Raw genomic sequence first — 12,712 nt, forward strand, 5'->3', positions numbered from 1 at the left:
GGCCTCACATGGAAAATGCTTTTTTAAGCTTAGATGTGGTGTTCCCCAGCAAAGGAGGTGGTAAAAGACCCGTGGGGTGCTTCAGAGGAGGCTGATTCAAAGACTGGTCCTTGATATGTTACGTGGTTTAAATGTAGACTGGGAACAAAAAAAAAAAAAAATCAAGAAAAAAAGGCCAAACATATTTTTTCAATATTAAATCTTTATTATATACAAAAATATTTTGTTGGGAATTAACAGAATTTCATCATTTGTACATTAACATTTTTATGTTTGGCTGTGTTTATTGTGAAAATATTAGCTGTGAAAAAGACAAGGCGGGGAGGTCTTAGAAAACAAGCCACAATTTAAAAATGTCCCACATAGTAGCTGACTTTATCAGTTTGAAGTCACAATGCTAACAAGTCCCATATCCTAGGCCTGCTCTACAGTACTGTATTCAAACAATTAGGTACTAAATAATTTCCAGGTTTACATTAAAAAATTGAGCTAATAGTTAAGGTTTTTCTTACAGGAAGTTTTCAGCTAAAGAAACTATTTGTTACAGGAGAGCAGTTTTGAAAGTTTTACAAATTCAAATCCAATTTAATTTAATATACCATAGAAATAAAAAAAAACAAAACACAAAACAGAAACCATGAGAGCTTCCACCTGGCAAAGCCAGTTGTTAGAAGAAGCAAGGTAAGGAAACACACGGTGACAGAGTTCTAATACACATTTAAACCCAAACACAACCAAGATCCTACAATTTTCAGCCCAGTGTGGGGTCAGAGAGCAGCAAACTTTCTTGTATTTTAAACCCCACAGAAGCAGTTCCCCTCCCTACACCACAGTGCACAAATGTTACACATGGGCAACATATTGGGGGTGGGGAAGGGATGCTCAACATGCATTTTCTTAGGGGGAAAAGTCTATTTCAACAGTTATCTCCATACATAATTGTGTACAAGACCTAAACCAACCAAAATCAGTCAAAACCTTTTTTTGCCTGTACAAAGCAGCGCTGTTCATTTTGCTTTATGCTGTGAATCACGTGACAGGTCAGGTAACAGAAAGTTTGGGTTTTTGGAAGAGGCTCTACTGTATTCAGGTAAGTGTTGACTGCTTGTGGAGTAACCAACAGTTGGCTCAGCAATGGCTACAACCAAAATTGCACAGAAAAGCATTAGCATGGAGCTAGTGACACGAAAAGGAAAAGGCTAAATGGGAGAAAGTGTTTCCAGGACTAATTTAACTCTGTTACCTGACCACTGCCCTAGCAGCAAAAGGAACTCCATACCAAATGAACATAACAAAGTTCCAAATACCAAGAAAAAAATCCACTTACTTCAAGTGTCATTTATTCTATAAATATTGCTGAATTGAATTCCATTTGTAGGTGAAACTTCCTAACAGCCTTCACCGAGCTGGGGTTTGTTTTTAAGCCTGTACCAGTAAATCCCAGCTGCAGTACCAGCAAATGAACTGAGAATTCAGCAGCTGACAATGTGACTGTGAAATAGTATCCCACTGTGGAGAATTCAGGTAAATTAATAGACACTGCCTGAATTCCTTGCAGCATTTACCCCAAGGTTTTATCTATATATATATATATATATATATTTGGGTGCTTGTGTGTGGGGGCACAAGCACACTTTTAATATTAATAGAAGCCAAAGCTGCATGTAAAAATAACCAAACCAGGTTATTTTACAAGTGTTTTTATTTTAAGGATCTGTCTTGGGCCTAAAACCAGTAAGTTATACCAGTCCTAAATACTGATGTTAACTACTATTTCTCCTATAATACAGACACAAGTTGAGAATCTCAGCCAATTCTCATCAGCAAGCCCATTAATCATATGTGAAAATTAAGAAGTACAGACCAAAAAGGAAAAAAACGGGAAAAAAAGAGAAGGGCCAGGACTTCCCTTCAGTCACAACAGTCCACCAGAGAAAGTACAGTACCCTTAAGGATAGAAACCTTTTCAGTGGCCCAGGAGAGGTTTTTACTGGGGGAGAGGAGGGTGCTGGGAGCTGAGGGGTATTTAAGGCAAGAGGCCCAGCAGACTGAGAGTCTTTGATCCAGTACCCACCACACAGACACCAATAAAAGGATCTCACCACTCCTGCAAAAGTAGCATCATGAAGTTTGGCAATAACCATGTGGTACTTGAGCTCTTTGGAATTTGGGTGAGGCAGGAAACCCTGCATGAAGCAAACAGCCTGTACAGATGTGCAGAACATGTGACAGAACTCCAGCTGTTGGCTGTCAGAGCTGCACCCACAGGCACACTGGGCAAAGGGGCAGCTGCTGCAGAAGGCTCTGTCCATGCACAGGGACACGGCCTCAAGGGTCAGTGTGAGTGGAGAAACGAGCTACAGGAAGCCTGGATGGGAAACCATGGGACAGGTGAAGGGAGTTCATGGTCACCATATTGGCTCAGGCGTCAGGACAGGCAAGAACCCAGTTCCTGATCTCTGGAGTGCTCTGCTCCATCACTCCCCACTGGTCCTTGAGCATAGCAGAGGCCAGCTGGGCTCAAGGGAGAACCTAGCCAGGGATTTGCTGTGTTCCAAAGAGAAAGACTTTTCCTATTTCTTAGCTGAATCACCCTCTTCAAAAAACAAAACCAAAACCAGGTGACTTCTTGAGCACTGAGCTGCAGGCAATTTTTAAGCAAGTTACTTAAGTATGATTTTAGAAGATGCAGTAAGTAAAGAGAGTGAGGAAAAAAAAAAATATCACAATTTGAGCTCAGCCAAGATGTGACAGTTTATACAAACATGAATTCAAAAGCAGTGAGCTGATCTGCCATCCTGCTCCTCAAAGCTAAGTACACAGAGCTGCCCTGAGCCCAGAACACAGCACAAGTCACAGATACTGCATTGGTTATGAACTTGATTTTCCTTGCCAACAAAGATCTGTGATTCTGCTCCATGTGCACCTTTGTTGTAGATCTGCAGAACATTTTGAAAGACCTTTATAAATCTCTGCAAGTTGACGTATTCCATTATAATTATCCCACTAAACTTGGACTGCATCTTGTCACATGATGCAGAACCTAAAGTGATGCCTAAAGGCATCAAAAGCAGACCTGCCATAACACTTACAAACAGCAAGGTCATCACCTGGGTACACAATGCACCAAGTATTTACAGGAGAGTTGAGATTGGTGCATGCTTAAGTGAATTTTTGGTGAATTCAGGGAAATAACTTACAGGTCTTGGCATACTGACTGTACTTCTATGTATAACTTTTCATTCACAGAGCAACTACAGTGTTTCTTCTATAAGTCTCTATATGTACAGAATTTTACAGCACCTCATGCACTGTCCAAAACAGATAGAAATTACAGATAAATATAGATTTTTTTTAGATTGAAATATCTGTATATTTAGAAAAATATACATTAGTAAACACAATAAACCAGGTAGAGAAGTGTACCAGTTCTAAAGTCTCACATGCAGGTACATTTCTGGATTAAGTCATGGTACCTTAGTAATGTGATAACCAACATGAGCATTTTTTGTTTTACCATCCACATACATACATATACACAGACAACTATTTGATAATTTACTTTTCTAAACTACTTAAATATTTATCTTGTGATACATACCACATATCTTAAACATTTAGCAGCATCTTCACCTCGCTCAGACACACCTATTGTAATCTTTAACAGTCTATGTAAAGTTTTCCTGTTAGTATCTGAAAAATGAATGTTTAGTACAGAATGAGATAACATGAAATCCCAGTTATTTTAATTTCTCCAAAATACTCTGAACAGGTGTTCTAGGAAATGTTTTCACTTGCTCAAAATGAACCTTCCATAGTGTCTTTCTCCCCTAATTGCACAATGTACAGGCCCCTGTCCAACAGCTGACACAGCACATCCTGGCAGGCAGGGACTGTCCCTGCCGTGGATGTGAATGAAACACCAGCATTTCAAGAACCACCAAGAACATTCTTTTTAAAATATAGTAATTGCTATTCTCATTCCAGTCCTTCTTCCAGGTGGGGACAAACTAAGCAGAGTATCTGATGAAAATCTGACTGTGCCAAAACCCAGAACTACCACCACAAAGAAACAAAGCAACCTCTCTCCCCCTTTCACCTTAAACACTCCAACGTGAACCCTCAAGATTTAACAAACTGATGCAAGGGGCGCCTCAACCTGGCACACAGACATCCAAATCAGACCAGCAGATACTTCCACAATCTTTGTGCCAACCCAAGCAAGCCACCTTCTCTTACTGCTTCCCAACTGCACTGTAGAACTGCTCACTGCCATCTACACCACACCACCCCCCAAAGCTCAGCCACCATGCTGAGCTGATTTAAGCACATGGTGTGAGCCTGTAGCAAACATTAAAGCTTTTGGCTTTAGCAAATATGTGGCTATTTTGGAGATTGCTAACTAGGGAAACTCTCTTGACAGTATTCTCCCTGGGATGGAAACAAAATGAGCAGAGAGAAGCTTTCCTGACTAAACCTTGGTGGCTGTGTTTCATGTGCTTGGTTCAGTAAATTTATGGAAAAAAGATGAAAATAAGTGATATTTGCAATATGAAGTACTGTGGTGAGTAAACTGAAGAATATTCTTGTTCCATTCATTGGGGAAGAGTGAAGTCAGTCTACTTTTGGCATCACAAATAAGAGGATTTCTAACTGATAATGAAAAGGCATCTTATCTGTTCAGACAGCACATCTTATTTACAGCATATGCAGGTCTCCCATGACACAGTACACAAACACAGTTCAGTCATGTTGAGCACAGAGTGCCAAAAGCAAGCCACTCAAATAGCCAAGCAATAGCCCTGCCATCATCTGCTGCTACACACAACACTCCATCCACTTCTCAAAGCAGCCTCTGAGCAACAGGATCACAGAACGTGTCTCCTGGGAAAGAAAACTACAAGTCCCATGCTGGTGCCACATATAAGAGCTCTGCCAAACTTAAACAAAACCAGAGAAAACACATCCTGGAAAGCATAACAATAAAAAAAAAGCAGTGGTACAAATTTTCCTTAGAGAATTTAATAATCCCTCTGAAAGACTGAAATCTCAGTATTAAGAGCCACAAAGATCTCCTGTGCTCTACACAAGTTTAACTTTCCATACACACTGGGATTTCAAGTCTCCTCTGCTCCTCTTCCCCCACAACAACCAACTTTAAAGGCTGTGTAAAAACCACCTGTTGTATACAGGTGTTTTGAAGGTTTTTTTTAAACACAGTTTTCCTCTACTGCATCCACTCCATTTTTTTCTTTTCCTTGTGCACATGAAAGTCTTTTGAGAGCCCCAGGAAGCAATGCTGTTTTACAGTGTCTAGGCCTGTCTTCCTCCAGAAATAGCTCTGAGGAAGATGCCTTTTGATAGCATTCTGGGTCACAGTTTGGTGTTGAAAAAGAATCCAGAAGCCAGGTGCCCGTCACCAGATGGAGAGGAATTAAACAGATGAGTTCAGTTTAGACACCTAGCCCATTATGTGATGGTGAATGTGACTATATACAACAGCTGACAGTGTCATATAAAACATGTCACAAAAAGAGCTCATCTGAGCAATAAGCTGTATTTTCCTCCTGTTCTCACTAAGCAGAAATTTACATCAGCTTAAGTTTTGATCAATGAACCTGAACCTAATACGAATTATATCAATCAGCCTACTGAGGGGATAACTGTCACTAAAAAGGAAATACACTGTAAACAAAAAACTCATAAACAACATTGCTTCTTAGCAGAAAGTTTCTAATTCACAAGCTATCTAATAAAAAAATGCAATTAAAAGCAATGTAAGAAAAAGCACAGAAATGCCATTACACAACACTCATTAAATACAGCAGTTGATCACACACAAATATGTAAAAGGAATTTAGAACCCAGCTAGACATCACAGGAAATGAAGCCACAGATCACTATACAAATACAGAACAATGTCCTAAGAAAAGAAAATGCCTTTTTTCTTTTTTTTAAGCAATGTGTTTTCACAAGTGTGAATAAATAGTCCTAAACATTAAGTGTCACCTACAAGCTCCACATTATCAGGTTCTCTCTCAAGCTACTTCACCATTATTCAAATTGCACTGAATTACCTTGTGTATGACTTTCTAACGTCAGTACTTCAACTGTAATGGGTTACAGGTTGGCTCCCAAGAAAGCCTAATAAGCAGCTTGCAAGGTATTGCTCTATGTTATTTCAGGAGACAGATATAAGGGAACCTACACAAAAATTATCTAAATTGAGAGATATCAAGAACTTATGAAACATCAGGAATGCACCAACATTAAGCTGAAAGCGGCTGGAGCAACTGGACCTGTGTTATTGTTACTGCTTTAAATATTTAAAATTCTGCTCCCATAAAAGTATCATTTTTTTAAAGAAGAAAAAAATAATCAAAGAAATTAGTGTTCTTTCCTAATAAGAGCTATAGACTTTTGATCAGTTAAACACTGACATTAACAAATTTTACAAAAATTGTTTCAAGTATTCTTTTTTTAATCACAGTGAAAATGTAAGACCAAGATGTAAATGTTGAAGTGAATGAAAGTTTCTTAGATGAAAAAGGCAAAGGTACTAAATCAAAACATAGAAAAATGCTTAAACGCATTTCCTTCATGTGATATGAATAGAAAGGTTATCTGTAAAAAGTTAGAAAAATTAAAATAAATTACATATTTAAGTACACTTTCTCTTCAACATTTTTATAAAAATTCAGAACAGTGTACTTTTGAATATACACAGAGTAAAAATGCACAGGTGCTGTAGGTTATCATCAGTATCTACACGTCACATTTGCTGCTGTTGACTTTATTTGTTACTTAAGCTCTGGCTGGAGCAGCTCAGTAGACCCAGCTGATGGGGACCCACTGGGGCTCCAGCCTCAGTCTCTCGATGGCTGTCTGCAGCTTCTCAAAGGCTTTGTCCAGGTTGTCATTTACAATGGTCAGGTCAAAGTAGTGGTTGTAGGCTCGCTGGATCCGGGCGCTCTCATCCACTGTTTTTTTCAGATCAGTGTCCTGGCAAAGAGATTTTTAGGGATTAGTGAATCTAAATCTTACTAAAGATTTAAAGATAAGACTTGTCAAATCCTTATAGATGTAGAAGAAGATCCCTTCGGTACATACTGCAACTATTTAAAGCTAGATACAAAATATATATTAAAAATATGGAAAGTTTTCATTTATAGTAATTACACACAGAAATTTAGCTAAAATACACTGAAAGGGTTGAAAAATTTCTGAGCTCTGTCAATAATGTTAAATATGCTAAGCAAATGTTTGCCAATCTTGCAATTTTGAAGAGAATCGACAGAAGCACTTGAACTTGGGTTGGTGTGAACAATGAGCAGTTAATCACTTTGTACGGACAACTGATGATCCAACCAGAATAAAATTAATGCTTTAGGAATTACTGAGTCAATCATTTTTGTAAATATATTTGTGCCTCTTTTATTTCCACAGAAGGCACCAAAAATCCAAGATTTTAAATTAGTATGAAATGAAAGACAATTTCTAGCAGAATAAAGCTATGGATTACCTTATGGCTCTTAGAGACAACATTTCAGCCTAGCTCACCTGACACCAGTCCCTCGTTTGTAAACTATTGTTGCATTTACTGTAGTCCTGACATGAGCTGCAAAATATACAGGAAATTCACATTCCTGCAATTATAAAGCCTGTATAAAGTGCCTCTGAGCATGTTTTTCTGTTCTGCAAGTCCTGCGTTTTTTAAAAATTTCTCTCCATTTTTGTACAACAGCAATTTTTTTTGTAAGCAATTATGAGATTTGTCTCCCTTCACAGTATTCATTTCGATATTTTCAAGTCCTGATACAGCTGTCAATATAAAAGCCAAAATGAAAACCTAAGTTTGTCAATAGCCTTTCCTTCACTGTGAATGAAAGGAGACAAGTAAAAGTATGAGCACAAGAGCCAGGGTTTTTGTAATGGAATGAGTTAGGATGCTAGAAGGAACACAGCCAGGTCCACTAACAAGCAAACCATAGTACTTTAAATGACATTTGTTTTTCATTTGCTCAGGAAGCACAAGAATATGAAATAGCAAATCATAGTTCTATATACATGTGCAGGGATGCGATGCAGAATCCGTAAAGACACATAAATGCATATTTGAAATTTAATGACGCTCTTTATTATTCATAAGAAGTAATACAGAGGCAAGGATGTCCCTTAGGGAATCAAATATTAGGAAGTGCAGGAAATTATTTTTATACTTGTCTGGATAGTTTTAACCTTGCCTTCTTGCATATGCACCATAAAATTCAGGGTTCATTTGGGGCAGGAAAGAGGAATGACTGAGCATCCACAGAGATATTAGAATGCATAATAACCAGAAATGATGTCTAAAAATCATATACTCATTTGGGGGAAATACTAACCCACCCCCCCCACCCCCCATTTTTATAGCTTTGAATGCTTTGTCAGCATTTATTTAAGATATTCCTATGAAGCTGCAGTGCTATCATTATGAGCCATCAGCAAAACACATCTCTTCTCCATTGGGGAAGTTGAACTACTCAGTCTGGCTTTTTTCTTCTTTGCTCCTGCAACTGGGAAAGTTCATGCCCACACAGAAAGAATATTTATATTTTGCTGCATAGGAAGAAATGTGTTACTGCCCTCTGCTACACATAGGGCCTCAGAAAAGGAGGGAAGATGTAATGAAGAAAACATGCCACTTCACCTTATATGACAAATCCAAGGAACTTCAAAGGAAGCTGTTCAACACTTCTTGTTCTGGCAGCACTCAGCCGTTCTCAGTGCAGCACATGCTGCTGCAGCAGTGAAAACAAGGACTACCTGCATTCTTGGGGGGGGGGGTGTTTGTGTTTTGTTTTGGGGGGTTTTTTTTGTTGGTTTGTTGACTAGTGAGGCTTTTGCTTTTCGTTTTTTACATAAGCTGCAGTATCTTTCCCAAGCACTACAGTTTCAATTTTTAAAGCACATGTGTATTATTAAGACAAACAGGAACAAAAATTTGAGTGGAGAGGGAGATGTAAAGTCAAGGAAAAACATCTGCACAAAAGAACAATTGCTACCACCATGAAATATCTACCATTTGCTGCAAATAATCAAAGGTGACAGTTCCCAAAGTACACGTTACAAATATTTTTGTAATCAACGCTTCTCTGTAAGAGGTCTATTTTTAAGAAAGATGCAATCTTCCTTATACATAGTATTTGAGCAATTTCTACTAGGCAATCAGCAAAAGTCTTGCCTAACTTTTCTTAGAGACATTCATTTCAGAATAAATCCCATCTAAAATGAATGGTAAAGAATTTTTAAAAAGTCTAAGGACATCTTGTTCAAAGAAAACTAATTAAGAAATGATCTGCTTACAGTGAGAAGTTTGGTTGTAATTCCAGCATCTACCACAGCCTTGTGCATAGCTCGCAAAGTCTCCAACTCTGGAGCAGCAATAAACACCACATAGGGCATGAATTCTGAAGTCCTCAGTATTTTTAGGGCCTAGAAGCAAAGAAAAATAAAATAAAAAAACCACCTAAGTTTGAGAATGACTCACCATGTCTCCTCGTTACTTAAGGGACACCGCAAAACTCATCTGTTAAAATGGGCAGCAACACGTAAGTGAAGATTCTTATTTCTATTTTAGAAATTCCTACACTGCTTTTTGAAATGCTCAGCATCATTCTTTCCTTGGCTAAAAAGATTTTTTACTACTCTGCAAGACTCCTCTTTCATGCAGAATTTAAGTTGGGTTTTTTCCAACTTTCTAACCCATTCCAAGCAAGTGCCGCAAACACAAGAAAATCCAGTTGATAATTGTAACCTTGAAACCAGGTAAGAAGCCTTCAAATTTGAAGGCATCTCTCTTCACCTCTTCAACATTATAATCTCACACTTGTTCTAATAATAACATAAATCATATACCTGTGGATTTACATCCAAGATGCAGGTCCTTCCTGTCTGAACAACTTCAAGGATGGAATCAATTTTTGTGCCATAAAGATTTCCTTCATATTCTCCATGCTCTAGGTATCTGCCAGCTTTAATATCCGTCTCCATTTCAGCTCGTGACACAAATCTGTATGCTTGGCCATCTTTTTCATCATCCCTTGGCTTTCGTGAAGTAACTAAACAAAAAAATTAAAATATAAATTTAATGGTTTTGTTTTATATTTGGAATATAAATATGAAACTGGACTGCCTGTTAAGTTAGGGAGACTACAATACACACTGTCATACAATTGTAGTTGCTCCACGTACAGGTTTATTCATTATTCTAGCTAAATTTTGAAACTGAGCACAGCCACTCCTGTTCCCTTTATTTATATTCCTTCCTATATGTTGCTTACCTATCCATTTGCCTATTTCCTTTGTTTTACTCTTTCAGACCATATACAATACTCTTTAATGTAATCTTTTAAATTATTCAATTAATGAAATATTTATTTAAGTGACTTGGAAATCAAATGGAAGTTAACTTTCAAATGCCAAATGTTCTTCTGAAAATAGCTGAGCACAAGATCTGCCCCATCCCACCCCCAAAACCTTTGCTCTCTATATTTGCCCTGTTGTTCAGTGTAGAATTACCTGAGCTAGCTATAAAGAAAGTTAGCTTAAATATCAGAAGCAGCCCAGCCACCGTAGGAGAATCTTAGTGGAGGCCAGCTAATGCTGCTTTCCAGGACAACTTCCCTTTTAAAGCAAGGTAAATTCCCTGTAGAAAGATTAAAGCCAGTATCTGAGCAAATAGTTATCAACTATCTTGGGTATTGGCTGCACTGTGCAGTACAGACATTACTTAAGCAAAAGAAGTAAAAATAATTTTTTAGAAAGTTTTATTTAGAAAATAAAAAGCAACATCATATTATTTTTGACTTTCCTGTACTCTCACCTTATTAAATACCTGCTACTTATATTTAATTAGATTTGAACTCTAGAACATATTAAACATAACAGTCAGTGCATTCCATTGGAAATACTCCTATCATCACTTGGTACAAATTGTTGAGACAAGTGCAAAGCAATCTTTCCCGTCCCATAATTCCTATCCAGGTCAATCTTATGGAAAACACAAGTGCCAGCAGAAATAATCATCTGAAGCTGTTAAGAATAAAAATATTACTGGAACATCTAATTTTAGTCAAGATTTTATGGAAAGATTAAAACTATAGTGGTTAATATAATTTATTAAAAAGTATCATGTATCAGTTTGCAATTAATTTTGCAGCTAGGAGATGATTTAACAGTTCAGTTATCCACACTGAAGAAAAACTACATCACCATGTGCTGGATTAGAACTCTACACCAAGAACATGCTTCTTCCCACTGCACAATGGATCAATTTCACCCATTTCCTACCTCCCAAAACACATCCTACACAAATTGGTTTATGAATAACCTGGAGAACTTTCTTCTAAGCAAAGAGCAACTAAGTTTATTGGTTTTCCCACTTAAAATCTAAAGTAGAGAAGAAGTTCTATATACAATAAACTGGATATTGCATGTGCATGATTAGACTATCAAACTGGGAAAAGTTTACTTTCAGGCCTTTGAAGAATTTCAACAACTGTGTTGCATTACTTACATATATTCAAGCATCTATACAGCATTCATAGAGAAATAAGTAATTCTGAAGGCTTTTTTAAAACAGAGTAAGAATTTTAGACTCAATAAAAAGCCTCTTACTCTTTCACCAATATAAAATAATAAAATTCCCAGGAGAAGATTTCTTTCAAAAAGTAACACTGAGAAGTCAACCTTGTTATCAGGTCCACAAACCAATTTAAACCGGCCCTGGCCAGTTTTGATGGTAGAGATTCAGCATGGTGTCTGACACTGAGGAAACCCAGACTGAAATACTGCACAGACCAAAACTGGTTTTCTGCAGCATCAGTAACATTTAAGTGCTAGTGACAAATATTTTCATGGTCATATGTTAGTTCAGTTGTCTGAAAACAGGAAGAGCCTCTTGTTTTCCCACTCTATACAATTTTTATGCTCTGACAAAATCATTCCTACACTAAATCACTTGGATAAACATCAGGTACTTTCCCGTTAATCAAAGTAGATATTGTGATAGGAATGCTGACAACTTACATGGCACTGTAGTTCCAAATCTAGTAGGATTCAGCACAATAAACCTGTTCTTCAAACTCCTTCTCCCCACTCCTTGGGCCCCAATCAAGACCAGGGTTTTCCTCTGAAAAGGAGGCATTTTGGCTACTTCCTCATATATCTGGATTTCATGGCGATCAAATTCTGCATTGAGAAACGTAGAAAAAACTTTAATACACACTCAGTGCTGTAAGAAAAACAAATTACATAGTCCTGCTATTTATCAACAGACCTCATGTGAATATAAACAGTACTCAGAGGGCAGTAAGTCTGATACACGACTTCTTTCTTTAAATTGGTTTGGGAATAAAATAGTTATTCCTCCACAGACAGCATTAAGGTCAGGTTCTCACTTTTACTTCCAAGGAGAAAGTCTCTGATCAGAAAGGGAAAACTGTGGCTAACAATTAGTAAGCTTCCACAGAATCATGGAATGGTTGAGGTTAGAAGGTACCTCTGGAAGGCATCTGGTCCACCCCAATGCCCAGGACCACATCCAGACAACTGCTGAGTATCTCCAAGGAAGGCAACTCCACAACCTCTCCGGAGAACCTGTGCCAATGCTCAGCCACTCACATAGTGGAAAAGGTGTTTTCTGACATTCAGAGCCTGTGTTGCTTGTTGG

General features: G+C 37.8%; 1 protein-coding gene across 5 annotated transcripts in view; it reads right to left on the reverse strand.

The window, feature by feature from the left end:
- Window positions 1-184: 184 nt before the first annotated feature.
- The window catches only part of PALS2 (protein associated with LIN7 2, MAGUK p55 family member), a 58,647-nt gene continuing 46,119 nt past the window's right edge, over window positions 185-12,712 (reverse strand). For all 5 annotated transcript variants that reach the window (XM_079300445.1, XM_079300446.1, XM_079300448.1 and 2 more), the window contains exons 9-12: window positions 12,070-12,231; window positions 9,898-10,100; window positions 9,346-9,474; window positions 185-7,002 (exon numbers count right to left, since the gene is read on the reverse strand). In XM_079300445.1, coding sequence (XP_079156571.1) covers window positions 6,826-7,002; window positions 9,346-9,474; window positions 9,898-10,100; window positions 12,070-12,231 — 671 coding nt within the window. In that variant the 3' untranslated portion in view covers window positions 185-6,825. The remainder of the gene's footprint in view (window positions 7,003-9,345; window positions 9,475-9,897; window positions 10,101-12,069; window positions 12,232-12,712) is intronic.

Source organism: Erithacus rubecula (assembly GCF_903797595.1).
Source record: "Erithacus rubecula genome assembly, chromosome: 3".
Taxonomy (NCBI): Eukaryota; Metazoa; Chordata; class Aves; order Passeriformes; family Muscicapidae; genus Erithacus; species Erithacus rubecula.